The sequence below is a fragment of the Apteryx rowi genome, unplaced genomic scaffold, assembly GCF_003343035.1.
Source record: "Apteryx rowi isolate R43461 unplaced genomic scaffold, aptRow1 scaffold_97, whole genome shotgun sequence".
Classification (NCBI taxonomy): Eukaryota; Metazoa; Chordata; class Aves; order Apterygiformes; family Apterygidae; genus Apteryx; species Apteryx rowi.
In genome coordinates, this window is record NW_020451282.1 from 2226363 (window position 1) to 2249573 (window position 23211).

General features: G+C 40.6%; 1 protein-coding gene across 1 annotated transcript in view; it reads left to right on the plus strand.

Moving 5' to 3' along the window:
• CRMP1 (collapsin response mediator protein 1) overlaps window positions 1–23211 on the plus strand; it is a 38664-nt gene that overhangs the window by 8662 nt on the left and 6791 nt on the right. Inside the window, exons 3-11 of the mRNA XM_026054804.1 lie at window positions 1104–1288; window positions 3254–3418; window positions 8596–8657; window positions 9784–9864; window positions 12678–12746; window positions 15112–15232; window positions 16903–17059; window positions 20338–20479; window positions 22174–22344. Coding sequence (XP_025910589.1) covers window positions 1165–1288; window positions 3254–3418; window positions 8596–8657; window positions 9784–9864; window positions 12678–12746; window positions 15112–15232; window positions 16903–17059; window positions 20338–20479; window positions 22174–22344 — 1092 coding nt within the window. The 5' untranslated portion in view covers window positions 1104–1164. The remainder of the gene's footprint in view (window positions 1–1103; window positions 1289–3253; window positions 3419–8595; window positions 8658–9783; window positions 9865–12677; window positions 12747–15111; window positions 15233–16902; window positions 17060–20337; window positions 20480–22173; window positions 22345–23211) is intronic.

A 23211-nucleotide genomic window follows, 5' to 3' on the forward strand; every position in this document is an offset into this window, starting at 1 on the left:
AGGAGAAACAGCTTCAGCATCTCAGATGTCTGGGGTGTTTATTGCTGTGGATAAATGTTATTTTATCCCAGACAAAAGGAAATGAAGACCCAGACTGTGTGTCAGTACCATGAGATAACTAAATGAACTTTTACTATCTTAGAGGTAGCTCTAGCCCCAAATATACTAAGGTGTAGCAATGCAGGGATATGGCTTCCACACAGAACCATATCTTTTCCTATTTGACAGGAAACCATGAGAAGAAGACATAAAAAATGTAATATGATTTAAAGTTAAAAGTTAATTTACCCTGAGTTGGGTCCATGAACACTAAGGGTATTTTCTTTGTAAGTGTCTGGGGTTTGCTTGATATCAGCATGGGAGACAGACTAATATTTTTAATAGTTAAAAGAAAAGTTGTTTTGGAAAACCGAAGGAAAAAAGATGACAACAGTTAATTAACATTATTTCTATACTATTATGTGGAACGTTTCACTGAGTTTTAACTGTGAGAGGAGGATGAAGAATCTGTGACATAGCAGAATAGAAGTGTTTGGTTCTCAGATATGTATTTCTATATCTTAGAAAATGTAGATTTATTTTAAGAGTAAATCTGCATTAGCTGGTTATAAGGTAATTATAACTTCCTTCTGATGTGCACTGTGATTCTGCAATATATTTACAATGCCAACCTGCCGTCATTTTGACCTGTGTTTTTCGGTTTTCATTTAAGAACTTAATATGCAAAACTGGAGCCCCCAAGATAATGTTAACTATAGACATCTGTAATTGTTTAAAGATAGGACACTTAAGTCTCACCCTGAAGTGTGTAAAAAATACTGTTTTTATGGATGGTGCATTATAACTTCTTTACTGGCCACTAGAGCAGCACAAAGCAACCAGAGCACAGGGACCAGCTAAGCAGGTTTGAAAATGCTTTGTTCTGCCAGTGCAATACAGAGCAGCCAGAGTGTGTATTTGAGTTTTCCCTCTCCTTCATGTTCCCAGTTCTTTCTGCCTCTTGTATGGCCCCATGGTTCCTCTCCCCTAAATGCCTCAAATTGCTTCTGTCTGCTGTGCTTCTTTGTTTAAGGAAAATAATATTGCCTTTCCTTACTGCCTAGGCAAATAGGAGAAAATCTCATTGTTCCTGGAGGAGTCAAGACCATAGAGGCTAATGGGCGCATGGTTATTCCTGGGGGAATAGATGTCAACACTTACCTACAAAAGCCCTACCAAGGAATGACTGCTGTTGATGACTTCTATCAAGGCACAAAAGCAGCACTAGCAGGAGGCACCACCATGATCAGTGAGTACTAGAAATACTAACTCTTCACATCCCAGGCGGAAGCTCAGGTAGCACTTGTGGGGAAGCGGTAGCTACAGAAATTTTCATATAGATTTTCTGAGGTCTTCTGCAATGAATCTTCAATTTTCTGGGCACTGTGAGATTTGAGGTCATTATGGCTGCAGAGATGACCTGAAAATGAACCTACCCTCAGAAAGAAGCATCAGCATGGGAAAATGTCTCTTGAATTACCTCTCTTAAATTCAGAACAAGCATGAGGAATACTGTCAGGGATTTTTTTTTAAAAATGTAGTTAGTGCTATACCTATATGAGACAACAAATCTGATAAAGTTGTTTTGTTCTTACTTAAACACTTCAGAGACTTTGGAAATGACAAGGTGCTTATTTATGAAACTGAGTATGAGACCAGGATTTGAGGAAGTCCAAACCAGAGATGTCCTGGAAGAAGATCCTTTTTGGTGGAAGGGAGAAGTGTTTCTTGTTGTTTAACATCCTTCTTCTGCATATCAGATTGCAGAACAAGATTCATCTCTTTCCTCCCAGCATTTGTTTGGCCTAGTTAAGACTTTGTGAGGGAGTTTTTCAGGTAACATAAATTGTCATTGCTTCCTCGTGCAGAGGAGCTGCCCAGTAAGGTTTTGCTCCCACTGAATTAAGGGATGTGGCTACTTTTCTGGAGTGGTGTTATATGCTACTGAGCAAATATGTGAAAGGCAATGAGCACAAAATACACTGCTATTCATTACTTTTGTTAATAACTTCTTCAGTGTATGTTCTTCAGTTGAGGCTTCAGGTGTCTTTATAGCCATCTCAGAGATTCAAGTCTTCCATTACCATCTTCTCTGTGTGGATAAAAACAAATTCACTTTGAAGCTAATGTGCCACATTGTACAGTATAATTTCAGCAAATATGGCAGGAGATCAGTAATTTCCCCTCTGCTCTCTTTCTGTTGTCCGTGTGGCTCACATTTGTGATACTGTTTTAAATAGGTGCTCCAATGCAATCACTGGAAAGCTTATTGCTTTGTTGACAAAGTGACACTTAGCTGCTCATGCAGTTAAGTATGTCTGCATCAGTGAAGACGCTGAAAAAGACTTTTCTTGCTGGATAACTGTTTAAGAGTTGTGCTTTTGGTTTGTTTCTTGATGCATAGTGCTTAAACCTTACGGTGGTTATTCTGATCACAACTGTATGCTGCTTAATCAAAAGCCTGAAGCTCATACATCCATTTGTGCAATATAATGTTTGCAGACATCACCAGTAAGCCCTTACTGTGTTTCCTTACTTCCTTTTGACCCAGTCTTGTCAAAGGATAACTATATATATGCATGAGTAATCCTGTCTTTATGTCATTCAGCTTAGTGGGATCACCAGATGCAGCAAGCCTTAAGACAACTAAGATGCATAGTTTCAGCACACTCAATCTGCCATGTAGTGTGGCTGAGTGTTTATGCTTTACATCTTTTCTGTTCAAACACTTGGCTGTATTCCCAATTCTGTCTGCTGAGAAAGCATGCAACATCTCCATTGATTTATTGGTAAGGCTGAGTGGGCCAATTCAGTGGCTGTGAGGCACTGGTTAATAATCATACTAACTATGAAATACTTAGAAATAAACACATCAGCCAAAAAATGCAGATAAGCTCAGAACTTGTGGTTTCTTAGAGAAGAATAAAAGGAAGAGCAAATGTTCCCTAAACTGTGGGATGTTTAAATCTACCCTTGTGTGTCTATTGATTGTGCATCAAACAGGTTGCCAGGCTCAGCTTTAGCACAGACTGTTCCACAAAATCTGCTACACCTAAGACAGTAGGATGAGGCTAACAGCCTGAAATTACAGTGTGCACTCAAACTGCCTCTAAGGAATGCTGTTTTGTCCTAGATGCTGGAAGACTAGTTACAGACACCCAAGAACTATGACCAGGAAGTAGTCTGGGTAATGGACACTCAATCTCTTTTTCAGTTGACCATGTGCTCCCAGAGCCTGGATCAAGTTTACTGACCTCCTTTGAAAAGTGGCATGAGGCAGCTGACACCAAATCCTGTTGTGATTACTCTCTCCATGTGGACATCACTAGCTGGTATGATGGGATTCGAGAAGAGCTGGAAATACTGGTGCAAGACAAAGGTTAGTGAATGAAAATGAACAGTATTTGTGTTTTTACTGAAATGTCATACGTAGGTCAAATTTTGAAGTATTTTGATGGATACATTATCTAGAAAAGAAATGCACAGGTACAAGGTGTGCTGCCCAAAATTCTGCACTGCCTTGAACTTTTGTATTCATTTGCTGTTGTGTGAAATAGACCTAAGAGTTTGTGAATTAGTGATAATCAGCAACAAGGCCACTGGAGGGAATGGATTTGCCCATATAGGCAAGGAAAACTAACAAACACATTTGTGTTATCAGGTAGAAATATATCACTTCACACTTGCTTGTGTGTGTGGAAATAACTATGCAAGGTTCAGGCACTGCATAGTTAGATTTTATTGGAAGATAAAACTCAGACATCAACATTTAGGGTAATCCGCACAGTCACCTCAGATCCTCCATTTGATGATTGGAGAGAATGAGACATTTAAAGGTAGCAGTTCAAATTTTAGCTAGACTGGAATCTGCCCATTTAGTTGTCTCGAGCTAAGCCCAGATATCAAAGGCCAGATCATCACATGTCTGAAAAACTAGCATCACAGGCTATTGCTCATTTATCAGGAATGACTGAGGGTACTTTACATGCTTAGACTAGAAATTGTTATAAAACATGGTTATATTTTGAAAATGGGATCAAGATGTTAAAAAAAAGACAGCCTAAAGTTAGGTTCCTAATATTGAAAAAATGTCCTGATTTTCTCAAGTGCTTGGTCTCCTGTGGCTTTCCCTGAAGTTACTAGAAAATACTTTGTGTCAAGACTTAGAGAAACCAGGTCACTTATTTAGGAATCTATTTAAGACATTTACGGGCTTGATTCAGTTCAATTAACTACTGTCACATGAGATGCTGTAGGTTATCCTATCTGGACTCCAGCTACCACTCCAGAATAGCATAGATAAAACCTCCCAGAAATCCTGTCCCACATATGCCAGCTCAGTGTGAATATCTATTATATGGCAGTAGCACCAGATACCTATGTGTGGGCAGTTGAATTTAGCCTTCAGAAAATAATAATTTTGATCTAGTTCCTTGAAATTCTGCCTGCTAGCATGGATTTTCTGTCCAGAGACATATCTTTTCAAATATTTTTTGCTTCATAAATTCTTTGAAAATTTATGGGTATTAACTAGGAAATATTTTCTGAGACTGTACCATGGGTAAATCAAAATGACCCTTGTGTTGGGAAATCTAAGTTAGGTGTAAGCAGCATCCTTTGCAAGATGTAGGGCTAGTGATGAATTAGATTTGAAAATTCTCTTTATATAAAAATGTACTGTCAAGGTAGAAAAACAAAGTAAAAACCCATCTTTTGAGTGGGCAGTTGTTCACTGAGATACTACCGAAGTGCAGTCACACATAAGAATTCATGCTGTATTGCAGCATGGTAACAGTACGTTTGCTATATAATCAGATTTTAGGCAACAAAACACTTCAATCAGCAAGATTATGTGTAATTTGAACAAACTGTAGCTGGTCTTACATAGTTCTTTATAATATAGGTGATTTTTTTCAAGGTAATGACATTTGTCAACATTGATGGTGCCTATTTGTGCTTTTCCCCTGTTATCAGCTTTGATAACACGGATACACCACTGTGAATTAGCTGACTGAGCTATCAAGGAAGTATACTGCGGCTTGTTTCAAAGGTTAGCCGTTATTTTTCAGAGCTCAGAGATCACAGATGGCTCAGCACTCCCAAATGTGCCTGAGGGCTTACATTAAAAGCCTGGTGCAGACAATTGGGTTAATAGTTTTCTCCAACTATTGAAATGTGAGTTTTCAATAGAAATCTGAGCTGCCTTTCACTCTTCAGGGGAAGCAGGGATCTGCTCTTTGGTTCCTGACCAAGGACGTGTGATGGGGTCCTCAGTGGCTCTTTGATGGGAATAGCATTAGGAGGTCACCTTCCTTCTCATGGATGCTGCAGTATGTCTCCAACCAGTCAATGTAAATTACTCTCATGTGTTAGGAAACACAAAGTAAGGGAGGGTAAGAAAGCACAAATGCAATAGGAAATATTTCAGCACGGCAGGAGCTTTCAAATTAATGGATAATATCTGTTGATAATTGGAAACATTTGGGCCAGATTGTTGGTCTTGATGTCAATGGAGAGACACTGGTTTTCATCAGCTGAGAATCTGGACTGAATTTGTTTTCCACTGATTGTCTGGTGGGTTATTTAGCCAAATACAGGGCTGAGTTAATCACGTTTCAATGTTGAGCGTGCCTCGTACAGTCTCAGTATGAATCACAGGGGAGCTCACCGAGCAGCTGCTGAGATGCCCTTGTCATGAGTTATAATTGAACAATTAATCAGTCTCAAATCAATACAAAGCTAATTTAAAGAGAAATGCTTTAGAAGGGCTTGGAGGTTTTGTAGAACCAAACGTTGATCATAAAAGACTCAGGCTTGTAAATTTTCAACAGTCCATCTGTGACTATGAATCTCACATATGTGTAAAGGACCAACAGACCTGAACTCTGCTGATGCAGAGAGCTCACTGGTTCCTGTAACTACTGTGCTTTATCACTGTTCGAAAAAACTTGTAGTCTTGCCTGAAATTTGGAGAAGATTCTGCTAAGTGCTCCTGGCACTGAGAACAAGCATGCACCTATGACATTAAGAAGAATGTAGTGTGTAACAAATATTAAGCATTAAGTTAAATCAGTAGTGGACCAGATCTTCTCTAGCTCCACATATTTCCTTCCGGTGACTATATTGAGGGATTATACGTAAGCATTAGGCAGAGAATCTAATCTTGGATATCTATATATGTGTACTGACTTTATTTTATCTTGGTATCCTATAAAAGGACACTATTTGCAAGATAGAACAGTTTAAACTGTCTCTCCTGTTAGCTGTAAAGACAGCCTGTGAGATGCCCTTCTACTTTGTATCTATCTGATGCAGTAACTGGGAGCATAGGTTCACATTAGATTAGAGTACTCTTTTTCTGCACTGTAGGAACTGTAAATAAAGAAGCAGCTCAAGATCCTGTGATGGGATCCCTCCTGGGATCACTTCTACTCTCACTGACTTCGGAGAGAACATTCACTTGACTGGGAGCAAAACTCATACTACTTTCATCAAGGTCAGGAAAGGGCCTAAGAAGATATGAAGGCAACTAAAGAAAAGGGGAGAGAATTTATATTACTTGGATAGATGTATGTCTTCCAACTATAGTACCCAGAGAAAACTGCCTTATTTCCTGTGGGACTGTGATTAAATTAATTACCTTTGGCTAGATCTCAGTGGAAAAGGGAGAGCAATACATAACCTAGTTCTTTGCTCACAGAAAGATGTATACAAGACGATCCAGCAGCTTGCCATCACAGGGGCTAGTTTGCATACTTTGGACTAACCCAGATATGTCTCTCCCATTGCCTCATGCATGCATAGTCAAACATGCAAAAAGTGGCTCTGAGGTCCAGGTGTGGGTTTGTGAAGAGAAAACAGAGCTTTCCTCAAAGACTGGTTGAATACGTGCTGAACATCAGCAGGGTGGTGGCAATTGGTCAGAGGGAGGCTGTAAGTATTGGCCTCAGTGAAGGTGCAAATCAGGCTTAAAGGTTTCAGAGCAGGAACATATGGAGTACATTGAAACTGTGTAATGAGGAATAGGCTGAGTGATCATAGTTAGTAAAATCCAGGTGTGGTTTTGGGGAATATGAGAAATAGGAAAAAAAAAAGTTATTCTGTCTGAGATCCAAAGGTCTCATCCTGGGGGGATCTAGCAGCCCCAGTGCCTGTGTCGCCTGGTGGCACTCAGGGCATGGATGGCTGCTCGAGACTGGCAGGGCTGGTGGGGTCTGGCAGCTTGCACTCGATTTGCTCCATGTGAACGTCAGTGGGGGAAGGCCAGCTCTCTGTGTTTCTTCATGAGCTGCTTTGGCTTAACAGGAAGACACAATAACACAGATTGTTTCAAGGTTTTATCCTGCATGTAAAGTGTATCCTCAGGTATTTTAGATTTGAAATTGTGAATAAGCAAATTTTCTGCCTGAGCATGAACAACCAAACCCTCTGCCTGACGGTATGTCTGCGCATGTCTAGACTCACAAAAATGTGACATCTTCATCAGGCAACCTTATTCCTTTAATGTAGCCAGTGTGAATAACATGAACAGCTCTCTTTCTTTTTCCTTCTGCCCCAGGAAGCACAGTTTTCATGATAGCTATTTTGAAATGTAGCATACATGGCTTAAATTTATTTTCCTTTAAGCTAGAAAACTCTGAAATCAGTCCCTGAACCAAACTGAGTAGGCTGTTAGTAGACTAAAGATTAAGGCAAGTTTATAAACTAATATAATTTCATACGTACAGAAGATATCAACATAAGATGTTTGGAATCCCCATTCTCTTAGAATATGAAGCTGTGTAACCTCTCTGGGCAAATCTTTGAAATAAACAGGAAAAACATGTAGTGATTCGAATACAGTTGGTTTTTGGCCACCAACACTCAACACTAGCATTTCTTACTGATTTCTAAAATTTGGAGCTGTCATCTTTCATAGTTCTGTATTATTGCCAACATGAATCCCTTCATCTTTGGAAGAAAGAAGAAAAAGTGTGCCTAGCCTCACTTGTAGCTGATTTCAAACTTTGATTGATTGATTGGTTTCATTCATTCCCAGCATCTATCATCAGCTAAGCTGGGCACTTGGGTCAAGAAAAAGCAAGTCCATACACAAATTCAGATAAACAGTTCCCACAACTTCTCAGCACTTTGGGGAAATTTAACTAGAAGTATCTTGGCTAAACATCTTCTATACTGAAAAACACAATTTCAGGTCAAACTGAAATGATTTACGGATTAGCTAAAGAAACCTAAAAATTTCTTTTTAGGCTAGTGATTCACAAAACCCTAAACTTCACAAGTTTGATGAGGTCATGTTTGTTTTAGCCACTGGCATTTGAGATTTGGCTACAAGCAATTCTATGTGCAGTTGAGCTGGGTTCCTCCAGGACTGAGTGCAGGCAATCCATAGCAGTCCAAAGAGAAGAGGAGATTCAGGCTTCTAGTCATAATAGCTGTAATACATCTGTGGATTCATGTTCTTTTGATTTATTTTTCTGGAAATTTGGGTTTGTTCAAATAAGATGTAAGAATTCACTTAACATGGCAACACCTTTATATTTTGTCTTGAAACAGGTGTGAACTCTTTTCAAGTCTACATGGCCTACAAAGATCTTTACCAAATGTCTGACAGCCAGGTATTGCTCTGAATCCTTTCATTGCTGTGATTTGTCCTCTCTTTCATGATCTCCCTCTCAGCACCTGAGGATTTGTTAAGGCTGAACCCCAGGGAAACATTCCCATTGCCTGGAGTGGAATTAGGGGAAAGGTACAACTGAGGAATTTCTCTGGAGGGTCAGTTCAGAACAGGGCTAAACTGCCAGTGTTCCTTTGAGTGCATGACATTCAACTTCTGCAAAGATTATTTGGTGTCTCCCAGTATTGCAACCACTCAGCACCACTCAGGATTTTGCCCGGGACTTTAATTTGCTTTAGCTTTGCAATATTCTGGGTCAGAGAGAGAAAAATAGATGAAACACTCTAGGCGGTGACAGTGTTGAGATTTCAAGAGTTTCTCTGTTGCTGCAGACAGCGAAAAGTGTGGTGTTCTCTGGAGGAGGTTGCCTTTTCTTGTTTGGATTGGAGATAACAATGAACTTGTTTGTATAGCCCTCATTCCAGATTCCAGACTCTTCAGCTTTCCCATTCACAAGTATCAGGTCACTGTAAATGGACAATGGCATCTGTTAGTAATAATAATGTTTGCTTATTCAGTTGAGAAAATGTTTCATTGTTACTTATCCTGGAGCTATACTTCTCAGGCTCTTAAATAACTGTTGTTACACCTCCAATGTATGTGGTTTTAATTGGAATTTTAGACTTAATAATGCATAAATATTGTCTCAGAGGCAGTGCATGCCAAATTCAACTTCCTGATGAGATTAGCAGGAGAAACATCTTTCAAAATGTCAAATGCACAGGTAAACTCATGCTCATTAACCTTTTTAAATGTGCATGTCAATCTGTGTATTCCTACCCGTTTAATCCTAGCCGAAGTGCCTTAGTGTGAAAGTGGGCACAATCTCATCCTGTGCCTGGCTGGTATACAAGGGTATATAAGCTCAGTGGTATATAAGATGGATGCTTACCAGTGAAACCTCTGGCTCTCTGTAGAGGTAAAGAATGGAAGAGGGAGATAATTTCCTATTCACCAAGCTAATTACCAGCACAAAAGGAGCAAAACTGAGATGAACAAAGAGGTCTGAGTGTTAAGTAATGTGTTTTCCTTATTCAGCAGTGTTTCCTTCTTTGTACTACCTGCAGCTTTATGAAGCCTTTACCTTTCTAAAAAGTCTTGGGGCTGTCATCCTGGTGCATGCTGAAAATGGAGACTTGATAGCTCAGGTGAGTGAACTGTGGTTTTTGTTTCACTTTGTGAGAAGATTCACATGAGCGAGGAGAAGTAAATCCCTCCAGTTAGGGTATGGATGGGAAAAAAGGAACTTGCTAGTGATGCATCTTTATTGGGTCTGATGTCTTATACACCACTGGTACAAACTGTGGGATGGCAGGACGGCGTTCCTCCTGCGTGCTTTGGCATAGCACCTGCGAGGTGGAGTAGTGATCCAAGCAGCTCCCGCCTTGGCAGCAGATGAGTTCTGGGTGAGGGGGCAAAAGGAAGCAAGAAGGTGTCTCCTGAATCCAACAGAGGCAAGTGAAGCAGAACAAACATCATAAAGCCTTGCTTGAAGATTTGGGGACACAATGAGGAGCTGGGAAGCTTTATGCTGACATTGCTGCTGCAATTACCAGCATAAGCAAGCATAGTGAGTTTAGAGTGGGTTGGTAGAGCTCTCAGACCTATTTATTTTTTAGAAGGCACTTAGAAATCTCTGAAATTTTAGTATAAACCACCATCATCTTCTAAAACACTTAAAAATGTGCTTCATAGTGTAAGTCATGCTCTTGGAAGAGAACTCTCAGAAGCAGGAAATTGGACTCAAACTGATCATGTTCTATTAAAATAAGCCAGTTTCTCAGTGTATGCTTCGCAGGTGAGCTGAGGCAAGTAGCTATAGGCCTTACACTGGGGCGTGCTGTAGCTGTGACCTGTGCAACAGCAGATCGAAAGAGGTAGCCTGAGGACCATAGTCAAAAGCAAACCTCCCACCGGTCTTTCAGCGGCCAGCATTCCCCTATAAAACAGAAAGGGCAGGTTATGGGGGGAGGTATCATTATGATTGTATAAATCTGTGGCAGCTGAATATTTCAAGACTGTTGCAGAGATGCCTTCCTCTGATCCCTCATCTGTGCGCTGGCAGCAGGGTAGAGCCCCTCTGTGAGGCTCTGAGTGAGTGGAATGGTTTATCTGCTGAGCTCTTCAACTGCTGGCTTATCTGCTCAGGACTAGGCTGCAGAGCTGACAAAGAAATTACAGTAGATAAAAACACGTTGTCTGTCAGCTCTGGACTAGGGAAGCCACATTGTCTTGTGGCTGAGCCAAAATTTCAAGTGAATGTTTCATATGGTTAGGCAGTGCATATGGGCTCTTCCCATACAGGTTTGTTTATTTATTTGTTTATTTTTCCCTCAGTGGGATTCTGCCCTCTACATATCTGGTAGGAATTTAACACCTTTGAGAGCCTTCTTTCCCACTGTCATGTTTGGCCAAACTATTCATTGGGCACAAAAGGTACTAGTGAGGAATCAACAGGCACATATGGTGCAGTCGTATTCATCCCACTTTGGAACCAGGTGAAAACAGTCATTTCGATTCAAGAGGGGGAAAAAAAAGGAATTTCCCAGCAAGGTTAGTGTGATTTGAAACTAACAAAATATATCATTTACATTTTTAGCACCACACAAAATAGAACCAAAAGAGTTTTGCCATTCTTTGCCATTTTGATAATTTTTGTATAGTTTAGTTTTAATTGTTTATTTATTATTGCATTTTAATTATCTGAAGTCTTTAACTTCCACTGTTCAGAGTTGTTGCATTTGGATTTAGAACATCTATTTTTAATAATAGCTATGAAATATGATTTTCTAACCCAAAATAATCTTAATTACACAGACAGATTAATAGGGTCCTCTACAGCCTTGACTGATTGCAGTGAGGGCAAAAATATATGTGAATATTAAGTTGCCCAGGTTTTGTTGAAGTATATTGGTAATGAGTTAGCTTTTCACCCTCAGGGACCTGGGATCAAATCTTTTTTAGATTACACAGTAAAGTATGTTAGGTAACTTCATCCTAGTCTCTAGGGGACATTTGTCTGTATCACAGAGTCATTACATTTGTTTTACTCTGTTCATTAGAGACCTGTGGGCGAGGGAGGCCAGGAATTGAGGCACATCATTAGCTCTGTATTTGCACCTTTGCTCTGTTGGTGGACCTGTATCCAACCTCAGATCAGAAATGGTTAATTATCACTTTCTATGGACAAGGAAATTTATTCCAGTGCCACTGCTTGACCTTAAATTAAAAGATTATTGAAGCCCCTTGTCTGTTTTTAAAAATTGCTCTCACTGGTGCGAAGCTTGACAGCACAAATTTTGTCTGACAACCCTCCATTTGCTTTAAGTAAGGCCTATTGAGGTGGACACAGTGCCACAGTGACCAGAGGCTGGAGGAAGGGTGTTTTTTTGCTTTCAAGAAAACATAATTTTAGTGATTCAACCTGTAGGGGAAAAGTGTTACAGAAAATCGGGTGACAGAAGAGAGGCTCCATCTGATAAAAGTCAACAATGCTGAAAGTTTAAAGAAAGTAACAATGCTTCATAGTTTGAAGATGGAGAACTTCTGTGAGTAAAGAAAGAATTACCATATGGAAACATCCATAACTACAATTTAAAACATTGATACCTGTTCCCTAGCCTGGTGTCCTGCTGTCAAATAAGACTTTCTTGTGGGCAGAGGAGACTTCAGATGGTGCAATCAAAATGGCCTGAGGCACAAATATGCTCTATCAAACTGCAGTGACAAATCCTCCTTTGAAATCCTGGCTGGCTGTACAGCGCAGAGGCCGGGGACATGGGGACAGTGTATTTAAAGCTGATGTTTTCGGTTGTCCTCCCACAGCAGCAGGCTTACTCGGCTGCATTTACACAGAGAAAAATGGGGCAGTCAGAAAATACAGTTGTTAATCCACAAGAGGATGTTGGATAGAAGCATCTCATGTTGTAGCAGTTGTCAGCATTCGTCTGTTATGTTTCAGGAACAAAAGCGTATCCTGGAAATGGGAATCACAGGACCTGAGGGACATGCCCTGAGCAGACCCGAGGAGGTAAGAGACTTCGCTCATTTTGTAGTTCATGGAAATATTTTCTGTCGAGTACCTAATATCAGAACTTGGCTTCTGCTATGTGCAGATGACAGGCAGGCATGCGGGGGAAGGTGGCAATCTGTTTGTCCTGTGGTCTCTTCCAGTATTATTCGAAGTTCTAAAAAGTCTGAGTCCCCTTCAGCCCGTTTGCCTTAAATACCCTTGCTGCTGGCAGCAGCACGTTGCTTTGGGGTGGGAAAGGAGTGGCTGCCCGCGCACCCAGGAGTCACAGCTCCTTCTCACCACCCTGCCCAGAGGAGCGGACCCGTTGGGTTGCGAAATGTCTCCGTTTCCCAGGTCAAGTTTTTCTAGCACTTTGTAATCATCTTGGATCCCTACCGTGACCCCCACTTTGAAAAGTACAGCTCTGGCCCAAGAATGTTGTTATCTGCAGAGTGTTTCGGTTTTACAGCACAGGCGTGCAAACATTTTTGACTGTGATCCTTGCAATTTGATTTGCAACTGCAAATACCAGAATGAATTTCAGATTTCTTTCCATTTCCTAATCCCACTTCAGTTGTGATCTCATTCAGGATTGTGACCTCTAGTGTTGGACATGGGGTATCAGGCAAGTCCGTAACAACCTGTGGGTTAGGCTTTGGAGATACTGTACCTTGATTCATTAGTTTATTTTGGCTGAAAAAATCCTTCTATAAGATGCATGTGTTTACATATACCATGCATATATGCACTCCCACATATAAATCTACACTTATGTCTGCAGATACATTTGTAGTAGAAATGCAGACTATAGAAATGCAAATATGTGAGAATGTGAAGATACTTCAAGGCAGCTCAATTTATGCAATTCTCTTTATAATAAAACCAGCCTCTTGCAAAGATCATCCTCGGCATCTGGAAAGCATTCTTTTTTTTTTTTTAAGAAGAAAAAAGTGAAGATATGTAAATGTCTCTTAATGTACACAATTCAGACAGTTAATGGCATGATTGGGGGCAGTAGTGGGAAGTGACTGTTTTCCTTGAAGACTAAAGAGACAAGGCCTTGGGGATTTGAGGCTAAACTCAAAGAGATTGTTGTGGTTTGCAGATCTTTATATAACCTCTCCCCAAGGCAAAAGGAATGAACTTAATTGGTTGCATTCTTCTCTTGAACTGTTTATGTATTTTTTCATTTTTCTGTTTAACTTCCACCTAAATTGTTCTAAAAGAATTGAATCTTTTCCTTTTAATGAGAACAAGGGCCTAAGGAAAATCTGCCTTTGCAGTTTCCAGAAAGGAATTTTACATCTTTCTGACTATGACTGACTATCTGATTCCCAGTGCTGAGGTACGAGGGTCCTGCTTTTCTTCCTCTGCCTTCTGTGGGCACTTTTGGGGATCTGGGGATAAATTTTGCAATATAAGTCCTAGGAGAACCTGAAGTGACAGTGTTGGAAATGAGCACTCTAATTTTAAGACAAAGTGTTTTACAAAACTGTGACAAATTAAGCCATGTGTTTTCAAAGAGGTTATATTACTAAATCTTTCCAGCACAACATCTGGAGAGAATTTTTTGTACTGTCACATCAGTATTTTCAGTCACGACAGATTCTTAGGTATTCAAATGCCGACGCTGTGAGTCTGTCTGGAAAGGAGGTATAAAACTGATGGCTGAGGAGGGGAGTCTCCACTGGAAGCAATGCTTGTCCACCTGCAGACAAATGTTTGGCCTGTACATCCCAGATGGCTCCCTTGAAGGAGATTGCGTTTACCCTTGCTGACAGAGGGGACTTACTGGGGGATGTTTCAAAGGTTTTTATGGATTATGTGCTAAATTTGGCCCATAGTGCTGAAGCTGCTGTTTGAGAATACTTTACATTCGCTCCCTCTTATCCTTACGTAAAGATTGCTTAGGGTAAGCTCTCAGGGAGAGCTCAGAGACTGGCTCGGTGCTAGGGCATTGTTTCCTTGCTCCCTTCTCCTTTTGTTTGCAGGCAAGAGGGAGAGGTTTGAAGTAGAAAGGAGAGAGGGAGGTAAGAAGGTGCCCAGCAGCCATTTAGATGTAGCCTTTCCTGCAGGGCAGGCAGTTGTGTCCCACTAGAGAGTGCAGCCAAGCGAGGCTTGGTGCTTGGCGGGAGTGGGCTGCAGGGAGCAAGGCCTGGTGTGTCCTTTGGCAGGAGCAGAGAGGCTGTAGGTGGGTTTACCCCAACGTGAAGTGCCTGCGAATGGGTTAGCTCCCTCTCTCCCAGCTCTGCATATCTCTGGAATAAACAGAATCAACTCTTGGAGAACTGTTGCTAAACAGTGAAAGAAATGGTTCGTTCCTCCAGTTCGTTTTCCCTTTTCTCTGCTTTTGTAGTTAACATTTTTCCTCCTTTTTCCCCAGCTCGAAGCAGAAGCGGTTTTCCGTGCCATCACCATTGCTAGTCGAATAAACTGCCCAGTGTATATCACCAAAGTGATGAGTAAGAGTGCAGCTGATATCATTGCGCTGGCTAGAAAGAAAGGTGAGACACTACCTCCTTTCCCCCCAGACTTGGATTTTGTGTTGAATAGAAGCTCAGAGAAAAAAAACTGCTGCTGGCAGACTGATCTGTACATCTTGACCCAAATCACAAGACATAGGGAGAGATTAACAAAGAATGGTAATCCCAGCACAGACACTAAATGTTTAGGACTGAGAAAACTGAAGGAAGACCCTTCCGCTTCATTCAGCTGAGAAAGTCACCCCACAGACTATAAGCAACCTCCCGCCTTTTGAAGATTGTGCTGTAACCCTTTCTCCTGTGTTTCCTTTCACCTATAACTTAGACCGCTATCTCTCTGCTCATGGGAGAGAGATATTTTCTGCTGGCAAGGCCTAGCACATGCTTTTGAGGGTATCTGAGGGTATTAACCTCTGAAGGGTTACTTCCACGTTACAATGTCTTGGGCAGTGAAGCTGGTGTTAGAGGTTGCCGGTGCCTTGTTGCTAGAGGCTGATCCCATCGGATGTGCCACTGGGGGCATCTGTGGGTCCACACTGTGCTCTGGGTCCGTGGAGTGATCCAGGTTAAAAATAACCCAAAAGGGAATTGTGAACCTAGAGGCAGCAAATTTTTTAAGGCCACTTTGCTTGCGGGAACTAGTGTATTGTAGAACCAGTACTGGAGGTGCTGCCTCTCAGATGTATGAGTAGATGCAGCTCTTTGGAGGTTCACACCTTGCAGAGAGCGGGACAAGAGGCAGCACGAGCTCAGGGCCTGGTAGGAGGGGTTGCATTCTCTCTTGGGTTGAAAAGCTTTGCTCTTCCATAACTAATCTTTCTTTTCCAATTCTCACTTTCTGCCTCAAACTGTACTATATTGGAAATTCCTCTCCGCAGCTCCCTTCTTTTCTCCTGAGTTGTCATTGTTTTTTCTTTCTTACTCCTTTTGCTTTCCTTCTCTCACTTTCTCTTTTTTTGGTTCATTTTTCCCACTGGCCGTTTCCACAATGCCTTTCCTCTTCTTCTACCTGGCCCTTTTTAAAAAGATGGTGAAGGCCAAAGTTAGGCCAAAAAAGAGCTGATTCATACTTTTTGCATCTTTTTCTCAAATTTAATTTTCCTTGTGTTTCACTTGAGAATGAAGGCTGCAGAGAGAGGAGTCAGAACTGTTCTGCTGGCCAGTGTTACAGAGCACACCGTCCTCAGTGACAAATGCTCTGGGGGTCACTATTGAGTGACGTGGAAAAGCCAGAGACAAAATTCTCTTCTTGATTTTTGTGTCCTTGGAGACTTGAAGCATGGTGTTGGGAACCTCTGTGCTCCTATCTGCTGGTGCTATGCTCAACCTGACAGTAGTAAAAAGATATGTCAGCAGGAGTCCTCCTCTGCATCAGTTCACGCTGAAGCAGAGCAATAGACAGAACATGGCTCTGATTAAAATAGTGCAAATTAAAAACAGATCTGAATTGTCTCCTTCTGGATTAGAAAGAGAACTTTGTAAATATCCTGATCAAAAGCATGTATGGCTCAGAAAACTTCCTGATTAATTTTTTAACATGCAGACAAAGCTAGGGCTGTTTAATTTTCTGGGAGCTATGCTGACTGTGTAGCAATGCATAAATTAGACATAGCTGCATGCAGTAAGCAGAATAATGTTTTGAAAAGAGAGTGGATTCTAATCAGTTCATGTATATCCTTGCTTTCCCCAAGGTCCTCTTGTTTTTGGAGAGCCGATCACTGCCAGCTTGGGGACAGATGGGACACATTACTGGAGCAAAAACTGGGCCAAAGCTGCAGCTTTTGTGACCTCGCCACCTTTGAGCCCTGATCCTACCACTCCAGATCACTTAAATTCTCTCTTAGCATGGTAAGGCCTTCCTTTCTTCACAGGCTGATAGTCAGGCAAGTGCAAAAGCCACATGGTTTGAAGTACCTAGGGATCAACTCAGAATTTTATTTAAAACAGTAGTTTCCTTTGGTATCTCATACATGAAAAGGCAGAGGGGCAATGGTAGAAAAACAAGGCTAGTTATGTCCCTGTGGTTAGTCCACTCATCAGGTGAGCAGGCCTGGACATTCCACGTTCCTGGTTAGCACGCTGAAGATCCAACTGTTGGTTACTCCAGGATGATTTCTTTTTCTCTCTGCTTTTCAAGTGATTGCTATCTGTACAGCAAGTCTTTAGCACAGGACTTTGAGCAGGCTTTCTCCCTACTTCTCCAGTTTCTTCTGCCAAATTGTTAATATATAATTGATTAGCACTTTACTCTGTCCAGAGTAAGTAATAGCCTGGTGGGTAGAGCCCTATCTGTGAGGACAGACTCAGTTTGAAGTCCCTGGTCATATCTAGCAAACAGAGCATCTGAAATCAGGTTTGTCCCATTGCAGAGATTCCTGGAACTGTGAAACCTTTCCTGAGGCTGTTTTTGTCAAAGCTGGTGTGGGGCTGTAAGCTGTGAGCACTTCTGAAAATTAGAGTGTTCTGAACTAAGCTGTAGGTGTTTGCAGTAAGGTTTAATGGTATTAACTCATGCATACTGAAAACCTCTGACTTCTTGGTAGCTTGCCTTCATCTGGGATGTGCCAAAACTGTATTAGCTTACCTCTCTTTAGTTCTTACAGTCTTGTCTTTGCTTTTAGCTTGCCTTGTGTTTTAATAGTTTTTGGACTCCTCAAGCAGGAAGTCAGCAAAGATACATGGTACATAGAAAGAAGGCATATCAAGCATGGGAGAGAGGCCAGAATGGATTACTGAAGAGATTATTAGGGATTCTGGTGGAGACAGGCTGGCGATTTGAGGTCATTATTTGACATGGTAGGGGTAAAACTGTGCTGTCTTCAGCTTGGCAGTGAGAGAGTCATCAGTAGAGGGATGAAAAGATTGTGGACAGCAGAGTGACAAGTATCCTCCTGATACAGAAGAGAAGATATCTGCAACACCTTGCCAACATCCCGGAACTGTAAATCCATTCCTGAAACTGTTTTCTGCTTTTAACCAATTGCTTTCTTCTCTAGCTGAAGTGGAAGACCAGCTGCTTTGAAGTGATAAGGAAATTCACTTTTCAAGTCCCACCAGGACAGATTGCTTGCACTGAAGTGAGGCACTCAGTTTACCACTCAAAACCCTACTTAACACCAGGTGGGGACACTTGTCTCACCTGCTGCCTCCTCTTTCCAGGAATTCCTCTGCTCTAGACCAAGTAGTACATTTTTAACCCTAAAAGTGACCCATTGGTCTTCAGAAAACATCTTCCTGTGATTAGTTTTCCATGAGAAATTGAGCAGGCTGTATGGCAGGCAGTGGCAGTTTCTAGTAATCTATCTCTGAATTACATGCATTTCTGGTTAGAAAGTGCAGGAATTTGTTCTGTTGTGAAGGGCTTGTGGCAGAAATGATCTTCTGTAAGTGAATTTTCTGTTCCTTAAAATAAAGACAAGGAAGAAAAATGTCTTTTCTGGTCTGTCCCAGCACCATCAACACTATAAAGAGTGATGTTCATTGTGTGAGGGTAAGGCTCTTATCCAGCACATGGAAATGCTTGGCTTTTTACTCTAACAGAAACAGCTGTAAGTTTTCAGAAAAAGGGTCCCAAAATAATATTATCTGGGTCAAAAGAGAGTAGTTAAAATAGCAATAGCATTTTTAGAACTGGAATCCAAATAATGACATTTTTAACACCAACAGCAGAAAGACAAACTGAGGAATCAGAGAAATTTTCATCATCCTCCAAGCATCAAAAAATGGCTCTTTTTTCCTAGTGGCTTAAATCCCTAGATCTTAAATGACAGCAGCTTAGCCTGCTTTTCATTTTAATGCTTTAAATCTACATATGAAACTAAAAGAAGAACAGTATATATTATCACTCTGCAATGCATTTGTGGAGAATTTTATTCAAGGATGATACTAAAGATAGTATTTCACTTTTATATTGTACTGGTCATCAGGAGACCAATATTTTACAATAATTAAAGAGTCCTCTCACATTATTGCTGTGCAAGTGAGCACACTTGTTATTCTATTTTCCACAGAAAATGTTGATTTTTCACTAAAAAGCTGAATGTATGAAAATCCAGGATATCTCATGGGGTTTACAGTTTGTATTTGCTTCATGGGATTTGCATCTGTGTTTCATCTGTGGGCCATGAACTTCAGGTGGCTTTTGTCTTCGTGGTGTACTGCTGTGCTAGCACTGCCACCTTCTCTTAACTAGATGTGTGAGATCTTGGTGCTTCATGTCAGACATAATTTGCCCTGGAAGCCTAGTTTGCAGAGAAGAGTAAGATCATGAGGTATTGAAGTGGTGTTTAAGAATATGCATGGGTCAGCTGTTAATTCCCACCACGCTCTCTTTGAAATGTTCTCCTTGGTGATCTCTTCTGGCCTCTCAACTTCTTAGCTGTTCTGATGCTTGTCCCCCATCTGACAGTGGAGTACATCTAAACAGGAGAAGTACTCAGGAGAAGTACTCATGTGCTCTTTTTCTTTTATTCCATGCCTTTATCTGTGTAAGACCATTAAGTTAAATAAGTCCAGAGCATATGTTTGACTTGCACTTTCCCTTTCTTTGTTTGATTAGAAGACTATCTAGTAAAAAATATTCCTCCCTCTTCTATTTTTCTGCAGTATATGGTTTTGTTCCAGAAAGTCAGGCTTTAATCTGCTGGAAAGTGATACATTGAATATTCTTGTGAGAATTGCAAGGAAAATATATGTGTAGGGGAGAAATACAGGGAAGCAAGCTTGATGCTCATTACTTTGCACTGAAAAATTTGCCATTATTTTTCAACATGGTTATGAATTTATCTTGAAAATGGCAAGCATTTCGTACAAGCTTTTGATCATTTCCTTAATCCTATAATAATCTTTTGTCCTGGTGACTGGGTTTGCGCCTGATCTCTGTCAATAAGCAGTCTTAAAACCAAGGGGACTATAATCTGGGAATCTAGGGTGTTCCTGGGGGAAAGTGGAGATGTCTGATACCATTGTTGATCTTCAGTAATCTGTAGCCAACATTAAAGGCTGTTGATGTGATTTAGAGCCTATACAACTAATGTGGAAACTTGATAGGACCATTCACAACTAGTGTGTGATCAAGGTAGCCTTGGTGACATGTGGTCTAAACCTTCTGTGTGTTAACTCCACAGTGGGGACCTGCAGGTGACAGGAAGCGGACATTGCCCATATAGCACTGCCCAGAAAGCCATTGGAAAGGACAACTTCACTATGATTCCCGAAGGGGTCAATGGAATTGAGGAAAGAATGACTGTTGTTTGGGACAAGGCCGTAGTAAGTAATTACTTACTTTTATGGACTAAAAAAAAATTGACTGTTGGCGGAATACTGAAAGCCAAGAGACTCTTGGCCGTTAGTGACTTTCTAATATATTTCTGAGAAATCCCAGAGAGAGCGCTACTATGAGGTGAATTGTTTATTTCAAAAATCTTCTCCAGTTTTATAAACTCTGGACTGTGTTTCACTTTTGACAGTGCAACACCATAGTTCTTTATTACACCTGAGGCTTCACAGACTGCACCACTGTAATTTTGCAGTTGTGTCAGAATGAATGCTTCTCACAGATGTAGGATCTGAAGCAGCTTGATGATTTTGAAGTGGACCCCATATAAACCTGATGAATGGATTTTTTGAATTTGGGAAGTGTTGCATCGTTTTTGAGGAATTGCAAATGGATGGCAACTGAGCCTGAGGCTATACTATAATAAGCTTTATACTTTTATACTTTTTTTTTACTTTTAAAGCTCTATACTTTTTTACTATAATAAGCTATAAAAAGCTTTGAAGGAGAACGTTGCATCTAAATCACAATGATGTATTTTGCTGTGGGGTGCTGGTATAAGTTAGCAATTTTTTGATGGTTCCGTGGTTCCTAATATATAGTGATATCCTCCCTTCCTTGTCCATCTTCTCAAACACGCAGTCTCACACGCACACACTCATTACATTGCATTGCACTGGAATGCATACTGCAAGCTGGAAAGTGGCAATATTTACAACGCTCTCGTGAGCACCTCTCCCAGACTGTTTAATAACCTCTTTCTTCAGGGACCACTACAGAGCTTCCAAGCATAGAAGCAGCTTCATGTATCTGCTATGTAGAAGCAAAGCAAAGAAGCCAGCAAAATCCAGCCGGTCAGGGATATTTCCTTTTGTTTACTCCCCAAAAGGGAAAAAGCTATAGCAAAGGTTGCAAAATGGGATTTATGGGTGGTAACATTCAGTTCCGTACCATTGAGAAATTTATCTTTCGGGCATCTTGTGTTTTGCCAGGCAGGAAATAGATGTTTATTTAACATTGAAAAGCTTGGCACTCGTGTTCTTCCTTGGAATTCTGCTCTCATTTGTTACCAGGGAAGACCCCAAAATACTGAAAAATCAACACGCTGCTGTGTACAGCTGTTATTAGGCCATCACACACTGCATAAAAAGTTCAATTGATGGTGACATTTCTTCAGGCAAGGGCTTTATAATCGGGGTTTCATTGCTTAGATTTCTGGATTTGGTAATGCTAATAGTAGAACGGACTTAATTTCCAAGAAATGTTTCTGAAAGAGCCTGAACATATTTTAGACTTGATCTTCTAATTCATTGAGTAATACCCATGTACGTTTCTCTGTTTTAAAATGGTTAAAGTGGTTAAATAGAAATTACTTAGAGTGGCAACAAAGCTCTCTTATGCACCAGTGTGCAGTAAAGGGACCCTAGATAACTGAGGAACTTGATGGTATCATCTGGATTAAGGTTTTATTTTCTGTTCTTTAGGATACTTGAAATAACTCATTCACTTATTTGAAACTCCAGAGTAACATGCCTTGTATAAACTCCTGCTGATAAAGCTTTTATTTCAGGCATCATCACCGTATATATGTACTAAATACCTTCCCATATTTCCCTGACCTTTCAGCACTCTGAATAGTCCATCTCTGTTTTGTAAGCATGTTTTGCTCTAGTCAAATTTTTTTTAGGCCACAGGTAAGATGGATGAGAGCCAGTTTGTAGCTGTCACCAGCACCAATGCTGCCAAAATCTTCAACCTGTATCCAAGAAAAGGCCGGATTGCTGTGGGATCAGACGCTGATGTTGTTATCTGGGACCCTGATAAGGTGAAGACTATAACAGCTAAAAGCCATAAATCGGTAAGAAGAAATAGAAAACAAGCAACAAAAAAGAAATGCCACTGCTGCTTTTGAAATGTTGATCTAATTCACAGTCCTAATGCCTGGATATAGAGGAGCAGGGTGACTCCTTACTCCTATTCTGGAATGTGTAAATGTTCTTCTGAAGATGAAAGCAATGAAATCTTGCATTGGTGATACTGGCTTCAGGCAGGATTTCCTTTCTGTCTGCTCATACCATTGCACTATTTTTTTGTGTGCTTGTGCCAGATCTGTAACAGGTGTGAATCAGCAGGTCTGAAGCTGAGGTTAATAAAGCTGTGAATATAAATTTGAAGCCAGCTCACTCTTTTGCTTATCTGAAAAGCACGTAATATTATAAATTGCATGATTAAATCAACAATATTCTAATCTGTTATAGATGATTAAATATTTTGATAACCCAGCTGTAGTCAGCTTCATGGCTGGGATTTTCTAATTAATTCCAAAGCTTTGAAGTATATTTCTCTGCCCTTAGCACAGAGTACCAGTGACTCACAGTCGCTTTGATTTTGGCTGCAACAGGTCTCATATGTTTATCTTGTGTTATCTATCTCAGAGTTGTTACATCATTGTTCAGTGCTTTGGTCTTTTACATTGGGAAATTTTTCCAAAAATTTTCACTGCAGATTGAGTAGTATGGTTTATATTAAAGAGCCATGAATCTTTAAAAATTAAGTTTAGCTGATTCAGTTTTTATTTTTCTATCTTGAGATATCTCAACATTTTCTAGAAAGTGATAAACACCTGCGCTTTGACAGTCACTCTCATTTGGACTCAGGATTTCATGGTTCTTTCTGGACTTTTTCAAACAGAAATATATGTGCTGGTCCTGAAAGCTCAGTGCTT